At 44.7% G+C, this 24,469-nt stretch overlaps 2 protein-coding genes across 3 annotated transcripts; one reads left to right on the top strand and one right to left on the bottom strand.

Moving 5' to 3' along the window:
* Positions 1-37: 37 nt before the first annotated feature.
* Positions 38-2,524, top strand: adat2 (adenosine deaminase tRNA specific 2). Of its 2 annotated transcripts, XM_071467369.1 has the most exons (6): positions 49-367; positions 797-901; positions 1,327-1,477; positions 1,559-1,665; positions 1,917-1,989; positions 2,401-2,524. In XM_071467369.1, exons 1-6 carry the CDS (start codon positions 272-274, stop codon positions 2,427-2,429), a joined length of 561 nt encoding a protein of 186 aa, XP_071323470.1. In that variant the 5' UTR covers positions 49-271; the 3' UTR covers positions 2,430-2,524. The 2 variants fall into 2 exon arrangements, with proteins under 2 accessions (XP_071323472.1, XP_071323470.1); XM_071467371.1 differs by lacking the exon at positions 797-901 and having other exon boundaries at positions 38-367.
* Positions 2,525-5,536: 3,012 nt separating this feature from the next.
* On the bottom strand, positions 5,537-23,708 carry aig1 (androgen-induced 1 (H. sapiens)). The gene is made up of 6 exons (XM_071467368.1): positions 23,415-23,708; positions 19,500-19,655; positions 16,119-16,220; positions 7,430-7,545; positions 7,103-7,269; positions 5,537-6,038 (listed from the first exon to the last, which is right to left on the bottom strand). The coding sequence occupies exons 1-6, from the start codon at positions 23,553-23,555 to the stop codon at positions 6,019-6,021; spliced, it is 702 nt and encodes a 233-aa protein (XP_071323469.1). The 5' UTR covers positions 23,556-23,708; the 3' UTR covers positions 5,537-6,018.
* Between the last annotated feature and the right edge of the window lie 761 nt (positions 23,709-24,469).

The following is a 24,469-nucleotide window of genomic DNA, read 5'->3' as shown; positions in this document are numbered from 1 at the left end:
ATTTTGTAGGTAACATTCATTACGTTCGGTCCGCATCCGGTCACCTGTGCTCAGCTTGACGCATCGAGAGCATCGGCACTCTGCCCGCAGGGGGATCGACTGCTCATGTCTGGAAGTGGTCCCTCCAGTATTCTCTTCCCCCTCCGCCGTGATCGCATGGTACATCCGTTACGGAGGCGACTCGAAGTGAGCAGATGAAGTACGAACTCACGGAATGAGGTCGATACGAGTTTAATGTAAGTGAGGTGGTAGTTGTAGAAGTGTAGTTGCCATGGGAACGCAGGGAGAAAACACAGCTGCGTCAGCGGGGAGCTTTTTCCCGCCCAATGAAGAGACTGAGAAGTGGATGTCCGACGCGTTGGACATGGTGGGTAAAGATACACAGTCAGAACCCGATATCTGTATCACGTCACGCACTAACGAAAACACACGTCAAAACAAGAGGTCAGAAGTGTCTTCACGTGTCTTTAGTCTATAAAATACAAACCATTGTTTTCAAAAATATTTCAGTCGCTGTCATCAGTGAGCGTGTTTGTGCACTAGTGTCCTGGTTTTATCCCAGCGATCCCAGTTACAGAGTCGTGCACATGCGACCAGCAGAACTCCAATAGAAACCAGGACTCTGAGGCCTGTAAACACCTGATCCTGCTGTCTGAACATTCACAGGCTGTGTTGGCACAGACCCGGCTCCACACAGACCATCAGAGACCTGGACACCGGTGGAAGCATGTAAACAGCATGTAAACAGGGATATAAATGAATGTAAACACAGCGGGGTGTGAATGTGTTGCTGCAGGCCACAGATGCTCTGGAGAATGGAGAGGTGCCTGTTGGATGTCTGATGGTCCATAACAATGAAGTCGTGGGCAAAGGACGGAATGAAGTCAACGAGACCAAAAATGTAGGAAAAATGAAGAACATGTTCCCTAATTATAATCTAATTATAATCTAATTATGTTGTTTTTTTCCCCCTTATGTATTAAACAAATGCGACTGTATAGTCTCCAAATACTTAGCAACAACAGCTACATCAAATTAATATTTGGACTAACAAATCTTGGGCAGTTTTACTTATATTACATATTTAATTACAGGTAAAATCAAAGTTCTTTGCATTGAATAGGTAATAATTTCTAATGGCACCATGAAAGCTTTTGGGATTTGAAGGTCCAGTAATCAGTATTTCCAAACAGTGCAGACATCCACCTCTTAAATCCTGAATGTGGTTTTAGGTTTCCTCCAGCTCAAAGAGAACTCGACACCTCACATCACAAACGTTTCTCTGCATGTGCTGTGTGTTTGTGTTCATGTGTGGTGTTTTTCCAGGCGACTCGTCACGCTGAGATGGTCGCTCTGGACCAGCTCCTGGACTGGTGTCGCCATAGCAACCTGGATGTGAGGAGTGTGTGCGAGCGAACTGCGCTGTATGTCACCGTGGAGCCGTGCATCATGTGTGCTGCGGCTCTGCGCCTGCTCAGTATCCTCTCGGCCAGCGTGTGTGCGTTTGTGTGTGCGTGTGTGTTGAGTGTACGAGCGTTGTGCCTTCACCGTCTGTCAGACATCCCCGTGGTCGTGTACGGCTGCAGGAACGAACGGTTCGGAGGCTGCGGTTCAGTTCTGGACGTTTCCTCTGCAAACTTACCTCACACTGGGACCACACTGAAGGTCTGCTTGTTCCTGTTGTGTTTTTATGATTGTCTGATTTTATTTGTGTACATCTTTGTCCTTGCAAAGCACTACACTGTGCTCATGGACGTTTTCAGTTCCTGCAGCCAGGCTGTAAAATCTGCTGAAGCCTTTCCAGAGCAGAGGAGGCTGCTACAGCAGCAGATCAAAGCCCATCAATCACATGGATGTAATGTTCTGGTGTCCACATACTTCTGGCCACGTGGTGTGTGACTGTCCTGTGTGTTCAGTGCGTTTCAGGTCACAGAGCAGAAGAAGCTGTAGAGATGCTGAAGACTTTCTACAAACAGGAGAATCCAAACGGTGAATAGAGACGATCTCTTCTTCTCCTCTTCTTTTTCTCTCTTTCCTCTCTTCCTCCTTTATTTCTTTTTTTCTGCTTTCTTCTTCCCGCTCTTTCATCCTCTCTCATCTCATCTCTCCTCATCTTATTTGATCTCTTCTTGAATTTGATCAGTTTTGTTTCTTATTTGTTATCTTTTCTCTCATCTTCTCCTCTCCCTCTCTCTTCATTGTCTCCTTTTAATCAGACCTCTTCTCATCTGTTCTTCTCCATCATCTTTTCTTCTCAGGTTCATCAGGTTTTTTTACTTTTACACTTTTTTTCCTTTTCTTTCCTATTTTTCTGTAGTTTTCTTCTTTTTTTCTTCCTTTCTGTTCTTCTCTTCTTTTTGTCTTCTCTTCTCTAACACTCCTGTACTTTGTCTGTTTCAGCCCCAAAACCCAAAACAAGGAAGGACTGAGACTGTTCAGACACGAGTTGTACATTAACTTTTCTTATATTGTTTGTATTGACCTTTTTATATTTGTTGTAATTTAATAAATGAAATGTAAATCATCTGTTGTGTGCTGTGTAGTGAAGATGCGCTGCCTTACAGTGGGTCTGCCTGCAGGGGGAGCAGTGGCTCAGCTAACATCACCACTAACACACTGAAGGTTCACACAGGAGAAATGAAACTTGTCATGATCCCTGAACATCAGGAACAACGACACGATTTTATCGTCTGACAGACGAAGAATTGAAACCAAAACATGAAAACGATGAAGGTCAGAGGATCCAGATGTTCAGCAGGAGGTCGATGATCGTTGGATGTTTGTGTTGTTTTCTCTGTTGTCGTCACGCCCATCTTGGCTCTTCATGACCGCAGGCCTCGGTTCTTCTTCACCTGGAAATATAAAGTGCACCGCACCACTTCCTGTCTGCAATGAAGCGTGTGTGTGTGTGTGTGTGTGTGTGTGTGTGTACGTACGTATGTACGTGCGCTTCTCAACAATAGTGATCTGCTCATGTAACACACACACACAGACGCTGACGCAAGTCAGATCTGTTGTTTCACTTCCTGTCAGACACACACACATGTATTGTGGCATGTGTGTGTGTATTTGCAGCTGCTGAGTGTGTGTGTGTGTGAGTGTGTGTGTGTGTGTGTGTGTGTTTCAGGGGTCCTGCTGTTTTTCAGAGAAAGTGATAGAGGGATTTTTAAACTCTTTCCCTCTGTCTCTCTCTCTCTCTCTTTCCTCCCATCCTTCTTTTCGCAGCTGACAACTTCCTTCCTTCCTTCCTTCCTTCCTTCCTCCACCACTTCCTTCCTGCTTCCTTCCTTTGTTCATTTTTCACTTTCATCCTTTCCTTCCTTCTTTCCTTTACAATGTTTTTCTTTTCAAGCTTTCCCTCTGTATCCTTTCTTTCTTACTTGTTTCCTTTCCTCCCTCCTTTCATATTGTTTTAGAACTTCCATCCATTTCCTTCCTTCCTTCACCTTTCATCCTTTTCTGTTTATTTTTTCTTCATCCCTTTCTCTCGTTTAGTGGCCCATTTCATGTCTTTCATTCTTCCCTCCCTCCTTCCTTTTCTTTGTTCCTGCTTACTTCCTTCCTTGATCCATCATTTCTCATCTTCTTTCCTTCCCTCCGTCCTTCTCTACATTTTTACACCATTGTTTCCTTTCTGGTTTTCTCCTTTGTTCCTGTTTTACTTGCTTTATCATCTTTCTTTCCTTTCCTTGTTTTTTTTTCCCCATCATCCCTCCCTGTCCTCCTCCTTTTATCCTTTCTTCCTTCTTTTCTCATCTCATCATACATCCTTCTGTATTTCCTGTGCTACATCACTGGTTCTTCACTTTCTTTCCCTCCTTTTTTTAACATTCCTTTGTTCTTTTAATTTCCCCATCATCAAGTTATTTTCCCTTCCTTCCTCCTTCACCACATCAGTTTCTTGTTTGAACCTTTTTTCCACTCTGTCGTTTACCTTCCTCTTTCTACAGCCAAACACAATCAAGTCAAATAAACATGAATTCATCACATGTGAAACAGGAGACACACGCGGTCACATGTGCTTCAGCACATACGTGTCACCCAGACGGTTACATCACAACTACAAGTGTTGTGTTCTCTGTCTGAGCCTCGTGCTGTGGTCCGGCTCCTCTCTGCTCGTTAGCATGTAGATCTATGCTAATTAATGCAGAGCAGAAAATTCCTGAATGTTTTAATGTGTCACCTCATAGAGGAAGAGTTGACGTGTTAATGAAGAGACCACACACACACACACAGCGCTGCAGAATTAGCTGTTAAGTGCTAATGAACAGTGTGTGTTGTGTCAAACTCTCCTCTCTGAACCGTCAGTGAGAGGAGTCACACAGACACAGACACACACGGCCGAACATTTAGAAACAGGGGTGTAACATCAGATGTCACGTTGTGTGACGGTGAGAGAACAGTGCCAGACGAATGAAGCTCTTTTGACTGTTTTTATCAGGGCTGTGCTTGTGTTCAAGGAGGAAGCAGACAAGGAGATTAGTTTAGATAAGTTTGGTTTGTCTTAACAGGAAGTTGTGTTGACATTTTTTGGTTCACTCTGTCAACCTTCACAGTCACATCTGCTCATCCCCGGAGAGGGATGTGATGCCCAGTGAAGCCTCAGTTTCTTCTTTTGCTTCATTTTACTGTTCATGTCATTCTCTTGTTCCTTTAAAGCTCCACACAGTCTAAAGGTAGATGTCCATGTGTTTGTGATTATAAAGCAGGTCTAGGTTCTATATTAATACTGTGAAAGTATCAAAGCCTCAGTCCACAGAGAAATGCACACAGCCTGTATTCAGAAACTGAGCCTTAAAACCAGCCGTCAGGACTTCTGGAACTTTGTGATGTCACAACAAAGCAGTCACCGCTCTCAGCCACACCCCAAGCCCCGCCCACCTGGACCCACCATCCAACCTTGCAGGATTTGGTTTCTGAGTATTTACCTGAAATCTGCTATATTTCCTGCTCTAGAGTCACTGAGCATCAGAAGAATCACAACGTGTCAAACTAATGAAGACGCTCATCTAATCAGACTCTTTATCAGGTGCAGAGACTGTTCTGTAACGAACAAGGTCAGAGGTCGTCTGTCAGCAGGTTGTTATGACCCACAGTTAGGTTCTGTTGCTAGGCGACATCTAGTGGTCGTAGTAATGATGACAGGAGCAAAGGGAAAAGTGCGGTGACGTAGTTTATAGAGCGACAAAGTCCACGTCAGGAGGAGGTTGGGGTGGATGGATGAATATGACACAGGAGAGCGGTGTTCGATTCCCATGTGACAGGAGCAGTTGATGTTGTTTCTATTATCCATGACCGTTCATTGTTATTGGTGTAACCATGACAACAAAGAGGAAGCTACTTATTTTAACCAAAATCACCATCTTTTCCTAAATCTAACCAAGACATGACTGTTACTATAGTAACCATGGCGATGAAGGTAGGTGTAGCCTACCTGCCTTACACTGGAGTGGACCTGTCTCACGTAGGATCCTCTGGTTTTTATGAGTCAAGATTTCACTCAGAATCCAGAGCGGACTGACTGACTGACAGGAACGACTTTCCACTCAAACTTTATTCATTATTGTACTGACATACACGTGACGGCCTTGTAGTGACCCGGAGGATGAAGAACAACCATGTTCATATTATTCATGAAGAAATTCATTCACTTCGTTACATAGTTCATATAACAAACACTGTGTGTGTGCGTCTGTGTGTGTGTGTTGTGTGCAGTTTGTTAGTGTTTCTGTTTTATTTTGCGTAGATGTATATTTGTGCATTTTGATCACTGTCCTTGACATAAAGCAAAAAAAAAAAAAAGAGATGACTCAGCTTCATTTGTCACTTTTTTCTCTATTCACATTTAACTGATGATGTTTCGGTTGTTTTTATGGTTATTGTTATAGATACAGTTCAAAGTTAATTCCAGAGAGGTCGCTTGTTTTCGTTCTTGTGCTGTCCTGGGTGGGCGGGGCACGACTCGTCCTCCTCTGTCCGACCGAAGCCGGCTGTGATGCCCGCACAGCCGAGGGAGCGTCACTCACCTTTGACCTTTTCTGGGAGAAAGAGACAGAGAGAAAAAGGAGGGAGAGTGAACTTTAAAAAGTCAGCAGACTGTGTGTGTGTGTGTGTGAGGAAAAGGGAGGAGGCTGGTCGACAGATGCTTCATCTGCTTCTGTTTGTCTCTTCTGCTCTAACTGACCGACACATGGACGAACTTTGAGATCCAAACTTTTTTCAGCTGCTCTCTCCATGTTTCCCACACGGTCTGACAGAGGAATGAGAGAGGACGTATTTACATTTACTCATCTGTCAGACACTTTTATCCAAAGCGACTCACAGGTGAGGGACCATCACTGAAGCTTCAGCTTGGTCTCAGGACTCAGTTCTACATCTGTTTAATACGTGAGAGAGATCAGGTACAGAAGTGACCTGAGAGTCAGGGTCAGAGGTGGTTAGACATGTCAGGGTGTTAGAGGAGTGAGGAGAGGAGGTGCTCTCTAAGGAGAGAGAGGGATGGCCCTGCTCTGATCCTCCTTCAGGGAACCACAGACCAGAACAGACTGGACTGAGAGTCTGTGTGCAGGGACGGTGATGACAGAGGAGCACAGTGGAAGGACTGAGTTCAGACCCAGAAGTCTCTCTGAAGGGAGCATCAGAGACTGGATCTGGGTCGGGGTCAAGGGGAGTTACTGGAGGTGGATGAATAGCAGAGTGACCTGTGACCTTTTGGGCTGATTGAAGACCAGACAATATCATGATGAAGAGACTGATCGAAGATTTCAGTCTCAGAGGTGTAGTTGGTTCCTGGCGGGAACCGCAGGTACAGCTGGGTGTTGTCTGCACAGCAGTGAAATGAGAAACCATGCAAGTGGATTACTGGACCCAAGGAGGTGGTGTATATTACAAAGAGGAGGAGCCCCAGTACCGATCCTTGGGGTGCTCCAGTGGGGAGGGGGTGGGGTAAGGACGTTTGTCGTTGCCATGACAAACAGAAGGAGCGACCAGTGAGAGGATATTAAATATCATTAGATGTGATTATTAGATGTTACATATTTATCAGCGTTAAAGACATCTGATGCAGAATAAAATGATGTGTAGTATTTGTGTAGTTGTGTACCTGTCTGTGGCTGGTCCCAGATGTAGCTGTTGAGGATTTCCCCGAGCACGTAGAAGACACAGATCACCGCCGTCATCGCGCTGAAGAAGACGACTCGAGCCAGCGGGGTGATGCGCTCCAGCACCGGGTACACCCACACACCTGTCACCTGGTGCACCCAACACGTCCTGGGTGGGCGGGGCCACAGAAACCGTTAGCAAAGACTGAACTGAACACCAGAACCGCCTACACCAAACTACACCTTCCTTATTACATGAACCTGACATAATTATTTAGTTCACTATGAGTGGAGTGTATGTGGTGTTTAAAAGAGGAAGCATCAGGCACCAGAGGATGTATCCTACGCCGAAGCAGCACACCGCAACCAGACCCCACGACCTGCTGGGATACCGGTGGTGGGTGGTCCGCATCTCGATGATGATGAAGGGCAGAACAGTGGTGTGCTGAGGACAGAAAAAAGAGACGAAGAGGGAGGTGGTTGAAAAGATTAAATATCATCATGATGTGTTGTGTTTGATGAGTCTGAAAATTCTGCATAAATTTGAAAACAAGGTAAAAATCCGTGTTGCACACTGTGGCCGCCCACTGGTTTCTGAACTGTTTGGATCCTGGATTCTGGGTCAGGGAAAGTGAATTTTTACAAGCAGAGATGTTCCTGTCATTAGAGTCTATGGAGGTTTTCATTAGGACACATTAAAAGAAGAGACACTGTTAAAACTTTAATGGTCTCGGGGGGAAACTGTGTCATTTAAAGACAGAAGCTGAGACTTTTGTGTGGAGCTTAAAGGAGCCATCTAGTGGTCGGTTCTGGTGCTGCACCTTAAAGCACAGTGGAAGCTGAGAGGCTTTTAAAGGTCCCATATATTACGCTTTTCCTGTGTTTCATTTGAAGTGTTGATATCCGTGTGTGTAGGAGAGTGTGTGTGTGTGTGTGTGTGTGTGTCTTGAAGCATCTGTGGAGCGCATCTAAACACACTAACACATCTGATGGAGGTCATGGCCTGTGTTGCTATTTTCTGTGAAGCTCTTTCTCTCTCTCACACACACACACACACGCACGCACTTCTGAAGCCACACCCCTGCATACATCCTCGACCAGTCACGTCCTCTGTGCACCTTCAACATCTGTCTCCTGTCAAACATCAGGAGTTCAATGGATCCGTCTTCTGCTGCTGATGCACACAACATTTAACTCATCTGCCTTTACATAAACTACTGTCCTTGTCCACTGGGGGGCACTCACATACAAAATACCGATACACACCAACACACATACCAACACACACACACACACACACACACACACACACACAACAGGCATAATTGTCTCAGCAGAGTTGAGACCTCTTACCTCATTTGCACTCTCAGGAGCACAGCTGTAGATCAGTGTGTGTGTGTGTGTGTGTGTGTGTGTGTGTGTGTGTGTGTGTGTGTGTGTGTCAGGCTGTTCACCCTGGGTGAAGTCAGGCTGCTGAACTCTTTAGTCTGCAGCTCAGCCTTGTTCTGTACCAGAGAGGAAAACAACGACTGGGATTCTTCCATCCTTTAATTGATCCCAGACCGATGATGATGATGATGATGATGATGATGATGATGATGATGATGATGATGATGGAAACTGTATGGTTTGATGCTGTGGGCTACAGGAGGTGTAAATGGTTTGGGTCAGTGCTGGTTATAATCCAGGGTTTTCTTCTATTAGACCTCAGACAAAGAAACTAGATTCAGCTCATTTGCTTCCACTGTGACATCGTCTCCTCAACATCGTCCAACACATAATACGAGCAGGTGGTGAAAGGCCCGTCTGTGGGTTTAACACACTAATGCAGACCAGCTGTCACTCAGTCAGAGAGAGAGAGAGAGAGGCATAGAGCTGCAGCTGTGACGGGCTACATGTGTGTAGAGACACAGGAAAGGACAAGTGACCGTCCCGACCTGCAGTTCAGACCTGAACCATCTCCACTCTCCAACGACCTATCACAGAGAAGATCAGCCTCACACCTGAGGAGCTGCACTCACAGAGCGTTCAGCATGTTCCACTGAGTCTCCACTGACTCGTTAACATCAGTGGGCTAACGTGGCTCAAACTGACTTTCCTGTTGTTCCTTCCTGAGACGTGACCTCACAGCAGTCAGCTGGAGGAGGAGGAGTCAGAGGTGACGACACCGAGGAGACACGGCGAAGCTCAGGCTGTTTTACATCAAACTGTGGTTCTCATGTAAACCAGCTGATGACCACAGCTTCAAACAACTCCTCAAGAATTTGACCCTTTTGTCGAATAGATATTAGTCCATATTTCAACTTCTCCTGTGTTTTGGATCCAGGTGGGCGGGGCTTGGGGCGTGGCTGAGGGCAGTGACTGCTTTGTTGTGACATCACAAAGTTCCAGAAGTCCTGACGGCTGGTTTTAAGGCTCAGTGTCTGAATACAGGCTGTGTGCATTTCTCTGTGGACTGAGGCTTTCATACTGTCACAGTATTAATATAGAACCTAGACCTGCTGTATAATCACAAACACATGGACATCTACCTTTAGACTGGGTGGAGCTTTAAAAGGATTTCACTTGTCTTGGTCTCTGAGCAGAGATTCTGTGTCCAATGTTGGGTTTAAATTTTGTGTCAGAAGAAGAAAATCTGCAGGAAAACACTGAAATCTTTCCACAACGGGAGGCGGCCATTGTGTGACTGTGAGTGATCAGCTTGTTTGAAAAAATCCGAGAGAAGAGGCCGAGTACGAGCAAACAACATCAGGACAGAATAGCTCTCTCCCCTGGGGTCTTAAATTCTAGGTTTCCCTCCCATCATTACACTGCGCACACACACACACACACGCACACACACACACACACACACACACGCACACACACACACACACGTCCTGACGCTGCAGTTTTACCCAGAGTGCCTCAGTGGAATTCCAGTCTCCTGGTCGTGTTTAAGTTTAGTCTCTGTTGAGAGGACTTGCCGCTCGTAAATAATACTCCCTTTATTCTCGCTGTCCCTCTCTCTCTCTATTTCTGTTTCTAGGTCTCTCTCTCTGTTGTCCCCCCCCAGCCCGAGGTTTGCGGTTTCGCTCCAGCAGCCAGCTTTCTGCCTCTGTGGAAAATCCCCCCTCTTCAGCTAACAGTGGTGGTTTGATCCTGTGGTCTGGGGCTAAAAACGGGACAAACTCTTTCACGCAGAGATACATAGCTGGGGGTGGGTGGGGTCATATGGCTGAGGGTGGGGTCACGGGGTCAAACATTTTCCACTGTCGATCTAACAACTGAAACTGATGCATCAGAAGCAGACTTACGGACGCAGTGGAACTGACCTGAACGTTGCTTTACTCTAAATCTTATTAAAACAATTAACTGAGGAAAGAGAATCTGAGCCACCGTCGGCTGCATCAGCTCTTCCTGACTAAACTCACCCCAGAGGCTCCTGATGCTGGTCAGCTGGTCGGCTGATCAGACCTATGGAAACAGCTGACTGAGGTAATACAGCCCTGCTCCCACTGGACTTTGACAGGGCTTTCATGTCCTGTCGCAGTTATCATTATTATGAGGCTCTGACTCATAAATAACGTTGACGTCAAAGTGTCGTAACTCCAGCTGGGAAGCTCCGAAACAGCTGACTGAGATCAAATCAAACACGGACGCCTGACATCAGCCAAAGTCCAGCGTTCAACGTGATAACGCACTATTGTCATGATATAATGTCCTATGTGCTACAGTATTTTAAACCCTCACAGGATTAACTCGTTTACCACACACACACCTTCATCTTCATCTTCATCACCCTCATGACATGAACGCAGGTCCAGGGCTTGTGTCTGTGTCGAAACGTCATGTGTCGTCACAAACCTTATTTATGTTGGTCGTTCTGCTCAAAGTTTACCCCCGCTACTGAACTCTAGGTTATCGTTTTATCATTAATCGGTCTACCACAGAAAAATCCCGAAACCTGGTCAAAGAAAATACAGTTACAAAAAATAAAATAGAAGCTAACCAAGGGACTATGGTTTTTAATTTTCAGTACGTTGAATCAGGACTCAGGTCGGCTCAGTGCAGTGAGCTCAGTCCAGAACAGGCGTGCTGACAGGCACACGGGGGCTCGGTGGACAGACTGACCGGCTGGTAAAGACTTTACGGATTTTTGATGGTCCACGGGTGCAGCAGCCCTCTGGGATTTGTCGTGGTGGTGAGCCCCCATTACAGGCGGGCAAGCAGAGTGACTGCTAAATCTACCACCGGACTCTTCTGTCTCCAGTTTCAAATTAAAAGCTTTCTGCAGAGGCGTGTCATTGTGACATTTCCATCTTTGGAAACGTTTGTATCTTCACTAGAATCAGAAATAAACTTCTGTGGTTTTTACACAAGATTATAAAGACGCCTCCAGTGGTGGGTGCTTCAGGGTTTAATACAGAACTTGTCGCTCTGTCCTGCACCACTGCACTGATACAGCTTTTTAAAGTGACCTCCACTTGAACCCTGAAAATCAAATGAAAAGTCTCCTGTTGACATTTTTCTCAACGGTTTTCTGACTTAAGGAGATTATCATGTCACAGAGGGACAGTCCTGCTCCACTTTCTGCAGAGAACACCCCCGGAGTGTGAACTTGAGTAACCCTGAGCACTAAAGCCATTTAACATGAGAGAGACACAGGCCTGTCATCATTAGTTTTTGTTTGTACAGCACTAACAACAATTATACTTGGAAATCTTAACTGTACATGTTGCTTAGAGCAAAAACTGATAAAAATGGGCCATAATATAAAACAGTATATCTGCATATATGTCGACTGATGTGTAACAAGATACGTCAGGACAGAAAAGATTCAGAAACAGTGAAAAGTTTGTCCACTGGAGACGACTGAGCATCATGGTCACACATGTGAGGGATCCTGGTTAAAAATGTTCATGTTAAGTGTTAAGCACATCACATAAAAACATAAATAAATAAATACCATAATAATAATAATATAAATAAAAATTACAAGTTGTCACATTGGCACAAACACAGAGTGATGACAATACATATAGAAGAAGAGATGAAGGTTAAGTGAGGATGCTGATGGGTGTGTGTGTGAGAGTGAGTGAGTGTGAGTGTGTGTGTGTGTGTGTGTGTGTGTGTGTGTGTGTGTGTGTGTGTGTGTGTGTGTGTGTGTGAGAATGTACTCAAACCCAACAGTGATTCACCAGATGTGAACGAACAGCTGATAATCAGCCAGCAGAGCTTTAATAACAAAACTACAGAGAAAAGAGAGACTTTGTGTGTGTGTGTGTGTGTGTGTGTGTGTGTGTGTGTGTGTGTGTGAGTGTGTCTCACAGGTCACTGGCGTCAGACTAACCAACACACACACGCTCACAGACAGTGATACAGACACACAAACAGAAACGATCTGTTGTACTTGTGAGGACGAGACGAGACGATAACTCATTCAGTTTGTGTAACTACAAAAATACAAATGGTCAAAGTTGCGTTTTTGTTTTGACCAGTGTTTTTCTCTTGGTAACCAACTCTGAACAGAAGGGAACCCCACCCCTGAGTCTCACAGAACCAGAGACAGCTTCGACAAAGAGGCTTTAGACTCAAGTACAAACACCAACAATACGACATCTGAAGGGATGATGACCGTCATCACATGAATTAATAAACTATTTTCTACCTGGAATTAATGTTCATTTTTCAGACTTTTCCATGATCTTTGATTCCATCCTGGGAAACAGACATACTGTATATTCACCTCTCAGCTCGGCGTTGTTTCTGCTGTTGTTGTCGTCTCTTCTCAGACTGCACATCACAATGCATTTTAATATAGTTTGTTACTCTACTTTCAAGTTTGTAATGTGCTGTGGTTTTATGATGATGAATCTGTAACACTGTACATGTAAAAGACCAACTAGGGACAGAGTTGAAAACTGGCAGCAGCTATAAACTCTCTGTTTCATGCTTTGTATTGGAACTATGTTAAATTGCATTGTCCCTGTTGAATAAACTAAAATAAACACTGCTCAGATTCATAGATAAGCTGTGACGGAGGTGCAAAGGGCAGAATATATCGCTGTGTGTTTAAAGGCCTCTCAGAGAAAAGGTTGGGAATCACTGGGTGACCAGATAAAGCTCTGTCATTTACTGTAGCCCGCTCCGCCTCATTGTTTCTTGCTCTTTCACAATGATTTTGTGTGACTTTTTGGAAGTTTTGGAAGTTTGTTGAGACTTGAGACTGTTTCGGTGGATCTTAAAGGGGCCATCTAGTGGCCATCATTGGTGCTGCACCTTAAAGCACTTCACTGCTACAATGGAGGCTGAAAAGCTTTTAAAGCTCCATATTTTAACCTCTTCAGTGTTTTATTTGACGTGTTGATATCCATCACACATTACATCTCCTCTCTCAGGCAACAACAGGTCTGTCAGCCAATCAGAAGAGAGGCTCTGAGCCTCTTGTTGTGACATCACAAAGTTCCAGAAGTCCTGACGGCTGGTTTTAAGGCTCAGTTTCTGAATACAGGCTGTGTGCATTTCTCTGTGGACTGAGGCTTTGATACTTTCACAGTGTTAATATAGAACCTAGACCTGCTTTGGTCTGATTAGCTGCATAACCAAACAACTAAAGGGACAGCAGCTGTTTGAGGAAATAAAGAATGCGAGTTAATACATTTTCTATTTGTGTGAATGAATTAAATCAAGTGCATAAGTAGATAATAGCAGAGCAACAAGTCTGCAGTCAATCTTCTGCTTGTGCACTTCAATTACTCCACTGGCAGCACTGCTCAACACATTATTAAAGTACTGCATCTTTCTCCTCATTCGCTCTGCATCACTCGACCCCTCCCTCCTCCAATGGGAATGGCAACATGGTTGCCGTGGCAGCCAGTATAAACAAACAACAGCGATACCATGGAATACCGCAAAATATTTACAACCACTGGACACACACACACACACACACACACACACACACACACTCTGTGTCTCTCCCATCACACACACAGTATCATAGGCACACATGCACAAAGCTCCTCACGTTTTCTGCCTCTCTTGCTCACACACACACACACACAAATGGTCGTTGGTGGTGTTCTGGTTGTTTTGGTCCTTGGCGACAGCGCCATAGCAACCACTCAGCTATTACATCACCTCCTGGAGCACAAGGAGAGACACCAAACAGACACACAAGCTGTCTTTGTCTCTTTCAATTTCAAAGTAGAGTTGTGGGAGTGATCATTTTTTAAAAACATGACACACACACACCTCCTCACCTCACACTGCTCTGTGGACGGCGCTCTGGCTCAAGGAAGTTTGATGAGGAGGTTTTGCATACTGCAGCCAGTGCACTGGAACATGTTCAGATTATCTCACCGGCTGATTCAAACGCACACACGGCTGATGGCGTTATCAGTCAGGCGACACGGCGTGCAGTGTGTGTCAGTCACTGTCTAAACATTAGATTAAACCGACTTCCTCTAGATGGCAAATCAAAGCCAACGACCCGCGAATGGCTCTATTCAAATCCAGAGGTTCACCAGCACCGACTCTGACCACTGATAAGATAAGTGATTTATGGAGTTTATGATCCACTGATACGAGTAATGATCCAAGCAGGACATGTCCTGCCATGTTGAACTCTAATATAAGAATCCATCAGTCAGTTTAGTGCCACTGATCCAACAACAGACTGTATTATGTTATATCTGTATTATATTACTGTACGATCCATGACCTGACCAACTGCATGTAATGTGTACATATATGTATATTTATTAATGCAGGTCAAATTTAATTAGATGCAGAAAACTCATGAGTGAAAAACAGGAGAAAAAAAACTAAAAATTAAGAAAAGAGATGAAAATAATGTCACATCTGGGACTGATAAATACTGAGTAGCTTCAGATGCTGAGGTTCTGCAAAACTGAACCAGTGCAGGACTATACAATATAATCCCCAACAGTGGGTCTGCCCCAGGGTCTCCTCCCAGTTTGTATTCATAAAAGGACTTTTAAAGCTTTTAAAAGTCTAAAGGTAGATGTCCATGTATTTTTGATTATAAAGCAGGTCTAGGTTCTATATTAATACTGTGAAAGTATCAAAGCCTCAGTCCACAGAGAAATGCACACAGCCTGTATTCAGACACTGAGCCTTAAAACCAGCCGTCAGGACTTCTGGAACTTTGTGATGTCACAACAAAGCAGTCACCACCCTAAGCCACGCCCCATGTCCCGCCCACCTGGACCCACCATCCAACCTTGCAGGATTTGGTTTCTCTGAGTGTTTTCCTGAAATCTGCTATATTTTCATTGGATCACTCAGAAAACAGTCAGCCAATCAGAAGAGAGGCTCAGATCCTCTCTTCTGATTGGCTGACTGACCTGTTGTTACTAGAGCTCCAGAGAGAAGCCTGAGAGAGGAGATGTAAAACTACACTGAGATGGTTTTTGGTTCTTAAACCACAAATATTTCTTCTGATGGAGATCAACACTTCAGATAAAACACAGGAGAAGTTAAAACATGGAGCTTTAATGTATTTGTTGCGTATCTGTTTTAAAATGCTGTTCTAGCTGCTGTTAGTTTATCAAGTTTACATTATGCTTCTGATTTCAACCACATCATTATGTCATTTTGTATAAGTCTGACCTACATGTTTTGTAATGTCAGTGCTCCGTGTTGACGCTCGTATCTTGGCCAAGAGATTCATGGAAAAGAGATTTTTAATCACAATGAGGCATGATCCTCAAATTAAAGTTAATTATTATATTATATTTGCACTCTAATTCTGTCTGTCCCTACCAACTGCAGGGCAGTGAGGGTAGGAACATACATCGACTGGTAAATCAAGAGCTCTGCCTTCAGCCTCAGCTCACTCTTCATCACTGCACCAACCTGCATGCTGCACAGAAGTCAGGCAGTGACCAGTTTCTCCTGATGACGGGTCAGTGAGGCCATTACATCAGTGGAGACGACGCCTGTGTTGAAACCATCCTCGGGCAGCGAGTTCATGTTCTCTGATCAGTGAATTAAACAGAAAAATCAACTCACCATGCCGTGGTTGAGCCACTGAGGAATGAAGTTGTCCAGTAGTTTGGGGTAGACCAGTTCTCTGTCGTACAGGTACAGAGTCCAGAATGTGAAGACCACAAACTTAAGAGACAGACAGAAAAAACAAAAACACAAAGTCAGCAAACAGTGCACATCAGTCTTCATACAACACATATTAATGCAGCTGCACAAAAACACTGAAATACACAACTGTGGTGAATCAACAAAACCAAGTGAAATTATACAAAAAGGAAAATTTCTACAGACAGTTTTGCACACAGTATTTTATTTGTCATATTAAATGATACTGGCTGAATACTTCTCACTTTGTCAGCTCCGTGTGTAATCTAGTCTTCAGCAGGTCAGAATATCTGCTTGTCATACACTTTAGTCTGTGACAAAATGTAAAGCTAACATGCTAACAAAATGTTATCAAGTCTCATCACGGCAACATGCTAAATGTTATATCCTTAAGATTTGTATGAAAACAAGCTAACATTTAGCATGTGATGTGCTAACATTAGTGGGACTGGCCCTGAACCTGTCAGGTCTAAGTCGACAGTTTTTACCAAATATTTGACTTTTAATTTGTTGCATGCTTCTGGTTCTTGCTTTTTATTGTGCACAATTACATTTTCATTTTTCTTAATGCTCAGAAAATATTCAGTAATATTCAGACAATATTAATATTCAGATCAAAATCTGCAGCGAGTCGACTTACAAAATGAAATTCAACTGAGGATGAGAATCATTGATGTCAAGGGGGCAGTCCTAAATGTTAGCATGTTAACATAAGACATTCAAGGAGCTCTCTCTGCCGCCAAACATGGTTTCTTGCTAGGAGCAGGTGGTGGTGACTGTCACTTGACAAGTGCTTCAGCCATCATTGTCTTTATTATACAAGAGGTTTTAATACTCTGAGCAGCTATGTCTACAGGGCAGATTGGAGGCTACAGTGACTCGGTATCGGAAAGTGAAGAGACAGGTCAGGGCTAGCTGGTTAGCATGCTAACTTCAGTAGAAGAAAAGACGTGATGGAGAGAATGATACTCAGATACTGAACTCACAACATTTCTTCTGGACTGATAAGTAAACAGCTATTTGTGCTAACATTAGCTATGTAGCAACAGCAAACCTTACATGAAGCTCATTTAATGCTAATATTGACATTAATCTCAAACTAAAGTTAACAAACCAAAGCTTGAAAATGTGTCTAATTTAAGTAGATCTTCCCTCCACCAGCAGCAAAGATCAAAGTCGTCTCTCTATTTTAAAATCATCCAATAATGTTGTTTCTTTATGTAAAGACCATTATAGCATCACAAACCCACTAGCATGGCTACTGACATTTATTCTCGTTTTTAAGGACAAACAGTATTTTGAGCCCCCGGTGTTCACCCAGAACATCCTGACGGTTGACAGTCTGTCCCACATATCCTGAATGCACCATAAGCTAACAAACTTTGGTCTAATGTATCTCCAGCAGGTGGTCTGGACCCGGGCCAGACCATGTTATGCAGGACGGGGGTGGAATTACCTGCCCGTCATCTGGGTTCCAGTTAGAGGCATCTGAACCAACCTGTCCCCCCATTGTACCCTGACCAGCATGTTCTCTGCTTTCAACAGGCCAGTGGTGGCAGGAAACACACACACACACACACACACACACACACACACACTCTCTATTTTCCACCCTGCTATGCATTAAAGCAGATGCCCATATGGACATGCACGCACATATAAAAGTGTAATATATGCACCTGCACTCTCATGCACAAACAAGCTGAGCTACACACATATGCAGGCAAACACACACACACACAGAGACACACACACACACACACACACACACACACACACTCTGTCCATATCAGTCAGACTAGGTTTCCAGACATTAGCTGTGGTGATAATCATGTCCATTGTACTGTGTGTAAACTGAACTCTGTGTCCAACCCACGGCACCATGCCAGCTGAGTGCGTCTGTAGGTGTGTGTGTGTCAAACAGAGAGGATGTGTGTCGTAGCATCCACCGTGCCAGCGAGCTAACTGGCACTGAGGTTGCTCGGGGCGGTTAGCTATCAACTGTGTGTGATTAGTGTCTGTGGGTGTAGAGTATGCATATTCATGACTGTGTGTGTGTGTGAGTGTGTATGTGTGTGTGTGTGTGTGTGTGTGTCTGGAAACTTAGGATATGGTTGCTGTCAGACAGGTTCCTCAGTGCCGGAGCTACAGGGCAGCTCGCCAACTGAAATCTTGAAGAAAAGAGTGTGTGTGTGTGTGTGTGTGTGTGTGTGTGTGTGTGTGTGTGTGTGTGTGTGTGTGTGTGTGTATTAAAGACCATGTGAGCAGAGCCTGCCAACGTTGTGAGAACAGCCTGAGCAGCAGAGGTCACTGTCTGGCCGTCTGAAGCCACAGAGGAGGACTCCACACCTTTTCCTCCACCGTGTTCATTCACAGTGAAACTGAACTGAGCTGCTGGAGGTCCACACTCAGACACTGTGTTGGCACTACGTCTCCATTCTGGCTGTGTGTGCACCAGAACTAGTCCAGATGTGGAAGTAGCATCTTACAACTGTGCAGTATATGGGCCAGACTGGGGCCGTGGAACCAGGTGTAAACTGGGCCAGAAGAAAACCAGCATGTGGCCCAGGTCTGGGCCGGATTTATTTTACTATCTGGGGAGTTAAGTTGTTGCATAATCAGTGTAAACAGCTGCAAGTTTATCAGATCTGAACTACACAGCTCAAATGTGTCCAGTGTTGAGAAGGTCCAGTTTTATTGGTGATTATTATCATTTCTAATGAATCTGTCTAATGTTTTCTTCCAATAACCAATGATCTGTTTAGACTATGAAATGACTAGATTAATAGAGCAGCATGTTTGTTTGTGGACGGCCCCTCGACTGACCTTTTATGTAACTCAGAGATGCCGTTGAATAGTTTATTGTTGTTAAGTAAAGCTCTCAGAGACAGCCTCTGGCTAACTGCACCGTGTGATGAACTTGAAAAAAGTCTAAATAAAAAGCTGCTTGTCTAATGTATCATGATTTAATCAGGGAGAGGACGAGGATTTTCAAAACTGACTGTGTTTTTGGGACTTCTGCCATCTCAAAGCAACATTTAGGCCATTTGACCCTAAATGTTTGCATAAGTAGGGGGTTGTAGAAAACTGCTGTCAGCGTCCCTCAGAGGAAAGGAGAGCTGGAGAGGTGGTAGGACAAGGTGAGAGAGAGAGAGAGAGAGAGAGAGAGAGAGAGCTGATTATACTGCAAACATATTACTCAAGCCTTTGATTCCTGCAAGCCAGGCTCATCCTTCCCCAGGCTATTGTGTGTCTAGGTGTGTGTGTGTGTGTTTGGTTGTATGCATCCATCCAGCTCACCGCTCCGACAGGGAAGGCCAGCACAGCCATCATCCAGTCCCTCAGGCCAATCAGCTTCCTCAGCTGCCGCTCCTGCTCCCTGCTGTCGCCTCCTTTAGTCAGCAGACTGGACACATCGATCAGGACGCACACTCCGAAAAACACCGCCTGGATCACCTGCAGACACACACACACAGAGAGAGAGAGAGAGAGAGAGAGAGAGAGAGAGAGAGAGAGAGAGAGAGAGAGAATATGGGACCTTTAATGCTGAAATCTAACAAACACAAAAACCTCTGCCACCTTTACAAGGGAGCAAGGCAGTTTCCATTTTATCGCCCATCACCTAGCAACAGCGATCTCAAACTTAAAGCACTTGAATGCCAAACACATCCTGTACTTGACTTCTCGTGTTAAACCAGCACTTCTGTCTGAAGGCTGCACATATTGTAGCTGCTGTAAATGTCACGAACACATAACCTCATCCACGTTTGAATAAAAGGGGAAGAGACTCGGGGGTCATCACCAGTGGCACCAGTGTTACTTTTCTTTTAAACTGTATTTTAATGAGATGTAAGGATGACTAAAAAAGACTCATATTTTAAAGAATCAACTGAAAAGTTACCGTCAAATATCTCTAATTATGATTGCTGCTCATATAATCAAACCTGTTGATGAGCTGAGTGGAAATATAACCACCACTGTGTGTTCGTGTGCAGATAGATGAGAAGACTTCTGTCCGAATACAATACTGTTCTGTAGTCAACTCTTAAGCTCCACATGCAGCAACAATGTGTTTAAAGCTCCATATTTTAACTTCTCCAGTGTTTTATCTGAAGTGTTGATCTCCATCAGAAGATATATTTGTGGTTTTAAGAACCAAAAACCATCTCAGTGTAGTTTTACATCTCCTCTCTCAGGCTTCTCTCTGGAGCTCTAGTAACAACAGGTCAGTCAGCCAATCAGAGGAGAGGATCTGAGCCATGTTGTCTTGTTGTGACATCACAAAGTTCCAGAAGTCCAGACGGCTGGTTTTAAGGCTCAGTTTCTGAATACAGGCTGTGTGCATTTCTCTGTGGACTGAGGCTTTGATACTTTCACAGTATTAATATAGAACCTAGACCTGCTTTATAATCACAAACACATGGACATCTACCTTTAGACTGGGTGGAGATTTAAATATTGGACGATTAAGCTCCTACCTCAGGAGTTCAATCTGTTCCACACTGCACTAAGATAAGACTCTGAGGGGGGCTGCAGGGCGTTGAGTGGACTGTGGTGAGAGGGAAACCAGCTCAGTGTTTTCACCTCCATCTCTGCGTAATGAAACACTCCTATCAATATGCTCACAGTGATGGATCTGACCTTCTTTTCCAGAGCAAGATGGAGAGGATGCACACACCCATCTCTCCTCCTCTCCACCCCTCCTTTCCCTGTGGGAGTATCCAGTGAAACCCAGTGGGTGAAGGAATGGGTGGATGTTGGAGGCATTTTAAAGCTATCAGATGCCAGTTCACATTCAATTGTGTGTGTGTGTGTGTGTGTGTGTGTGTGTGTGTGTGTGTTTCATGCTATGCTTCATCCTATCATCAAAATTAACCCTGCTACCTTGTCTAACGTAGCTTGCCTGCTACTTAGATAATGGCTCTCTATGAGAACTTGGCTAGCGATGAGGCTCTGAACGCTAACAACACTCTGTCTCTTCTCCCAACTATTTGTGAAATGGATCTAAAAGCAATCGTGTCAGTGCAGCAACAATATGCAGGGTTTCATGTTGCACATGCACTAACACACACACACGCACGATTAAGAGCCAGATGTTGTAGGCGTGTGTGTTTCCTGGCTGCTGGTGTGTACAGGTCATTAAAAGCACAGTTAACCAGGAGGAGAGGTCTAATGTGGAAAATATGACACAGCTATTTCTCACGCTCACACACACACACACACACACACAGGTATGCATTTGAGTGGGGATTATTTTTCCTTTAAAAAGGCCTTAACTGAAACACTGCTTAGTAAACTATAATGATGTTTATTAGCCTTTTGGGCCAATTATTAATCAATATTTTATTAGATACATATGAGGTACTGTCATTACTACTAATAAATATACAAGTACAACAGTTGTATTATGTACAACTATTGTTATTGTTATTGTTACTGTTGCTATTTGTGGGTTTTTGTTTTGTTTTGTTTTTTGGGTTTTTTTGCACTTTACAGCCTTCAACAAAAACTTTTCTGGACCAAAAACCAGATCCTTGTGTTTCTATCACAGGGTGAAGAATAATCAAGTCTTCTCCAAAAGACATGTATTCTGTCCGTTATCCCCACAGTCGACTGTCAGCAGCAGCAGGTTATCATTTACTTGTATTTCTGCTAATGGCTAGCGTTAGCACTTACTGGCCAGCTGTGCTGTAATCAAACGTTGTGAAGGTCGAGCAGCTGACCAGGATCAGAGCCGTTAGCCCTCATGTCCAGCCACCTACAGGCTGAAGAAAATACGGGGAACTGTACACCAGGCTGCTTGTGGTAACGTTTAATAACTCTGAACGCCTCATAATGCTGAAAGAAAAATACCCCAAGGAGAAATAACTGCTGAAAACAAAAGAAATTCCCATTAACGGTGCTTTGGTGTGTTGTCCCAGCCGTCTCATGGCTAACGCTCCCTGTGAGGTCGTTGCTAAAGCTCACATGCTAACAGAACAGCCTCTTTGTGAACGTTTGCATGAATGCATTGTTTTGTGTGAATGGGAGCTGTGTGCGTTTGTGTCTTCTCCCAGTTTTTGTGTAAACTCCTTAATTTAATTTCACGTCAGAATCAATGTTACAAGCTTCTGCACTGTTTATTTTCTAAACCTCAGTATGATGTTTATGTCACAGTCATAGTTAACGTCGACCATGTGCACAAGCTTAAACCTTCAACTCTCTGTCAAAGAACCAGATACTTTCTGACGCAGTTCTTACATTTTTTCCTAACGATTTAACCGGGACAGGTTCATGAGGATCCAAGCTGCAGAAGAGCCTCAACTGTGAGTCACTTTACATTGTCTATGGGAGAATGTATGGGATTATACCTCCTGAACCAGGAGTGCTGGAATAAATAATCCCACATAGTAAGAAAGCACTTTTCATGGAGATTTCTTTATTATCATTGTTGTTGTTGTGGCATACTACAGCACAATGAAAGTGTTTCCAGGGGACACTAAAGAGTGATGAACCTGGCTGAGATGCACTTCATGGATGTCAGTGCACAAAGAATTGAACAACACGTGCTTCGGAGCCAGGTTCCTCACTTTTTGTTGTCATGGAAACACTTCCGTGGTGTTGTGAGTATCTGCAGTGTGTTTGTGTATTTGGTTGTTGTCACAATTTGCAGCACATGTGTTATGACAGTGTTTTCTGAACCTGTTTGTGTTTTGTCTGTGTGTTTTAAGTTGCATTGAGATCTCCGGGCCACCGTAGTTTTGTCTTTAAAACAGCAAATCCTGCAACAACAGGCTTAAATCCGGAGGAGTGGGAAAACATAAACCTCTCTTTAGCAAAATGCCTAAAATATTTAAACCCTCAACGCTCCCCCCTCCTGACAACTTCCCTCCAGGCCCCAGCTGGCTGCAGCGGTGTACGCGCGGCGCGCCCCCGCGCAGAGGAGCAGTTTGAACCACGACACCTGTTCCGGTGCACCGGGCGCCCCACGCAGCCCCCCGGGGCTCCAGACACGGCCCCCCCCGGTACCGGTCCCGGTCCACGGTCCGCGGTTTCCTCCGGAACAAAGAGCGCGAGGAAGCGGAAGCGACGAACGAGCGCTTCAATATAACGACTCTGCAGCTCGTGCGGCTAAGCTAACTCACCGGGGGGGCCGGGACCGGGACCGGGAGCGGGACCGGGACCGGCCCCCGGGACCGGGACCGGGCCCGGCCCCCGGGGAGCGGGAGGTCTTACCAGGTCGATGAAGGTGAGGAACTTCCAGCTGCCGCCGTAGGTCTGGTGCGCCGGCATGTCCAGAGCCTTGTAGTGGCAGAGGATGGAGCAGTAGGAGAGCAGGATGGCGACCCGGAGGACCTGCGACGGGATCAGCGCCATGATGCTGCGTCTGCGCTCACCTGCTCGCCTCTACCTCCGCACCGATGTCCACCGATACCCGCGCCGTTTGTCTTTTACCCCGTTTTCACCTGTCTGAACCTCCCCCCGTGTCTGCCCCGGCCCCTCCGTCCGTCTGCTGCTTCCGTGTTATGATGATGAGGATGACGATGCGAGGGGGAGGAGCCCTGGAGTCCCTCTGACTGTCACCACTGCACAGAGCTGCGGGACGAGCACGGAGAGGATGTGACTGTCCTAATGAATGAAACATGATTTCTTTACAATGATGTGAAATAATAATTGCCTAATAATAGTAATACATTATTAAAGGCACGTCTGGCCCATAGAACCAACAGCAGTCAAGCCAAACTTCATTTATATGACAAAGGATCACAAGTGTGAGAAGCAGCTACTCTGTCGCTGAGCCTTCAGTCAGACAGGGAAGACCTCAAGGAGACGTGCAATAGATGTGAACAGAGCAACAAAATAGATTTGCAGTGATTGCATAGATTATACACAATCTACAACAGTAGCCAAATACAAACAATACATGTGTACAGACGAGATAAGATAAACCATAAAAACATCATGTGTATTGCCTCATGGAGCAGCTGCATAACAGCTGCATGATTTTATTCTGCACTAATCTGTGACAGGACTTTCTCATTAAAGCAGCAGAAGCATCTGCATCTGACAACAAACAGCTCAGTAGTTTTACACCAGGCAGGCCAGGTGAACATTAAAGCTCCACATAGTCTAAAGGCAGATGTCCATGTGTTTGTGATTATAAAGCAGGTCTAGGTTCTGTATTAATACTGTGAAAGTATCAAAGCCTCAGTCCACAGAGAAATGCACACAGCCTGTATTCAGAAACTGAGCCTTAAAACCAGCCGTCAGGACTTCTGGAACTTTGTGAT

Source organism: Trachinotus anak, unplaced genomic scaffold, assembly GCF_046630095.1.
Source record: "Trachinotus anak isolate AG129_WGS33_773 ecotype Australia unplaced genomic scaffold, CSIRO_AGI_Tana_v1 ptg000031l, whole genome shotgun sequence".
In the NCBI taxonomy this organism is placed as follows: Eukaryota; Metazoa; Chordata; class Actinopteri; order Carangiformes; family Carangidae; genus Trachinotus; species Trachinotus anak.
This window is presented reverse-complemented; position numbering and strand designations above follow the sequence as displayed.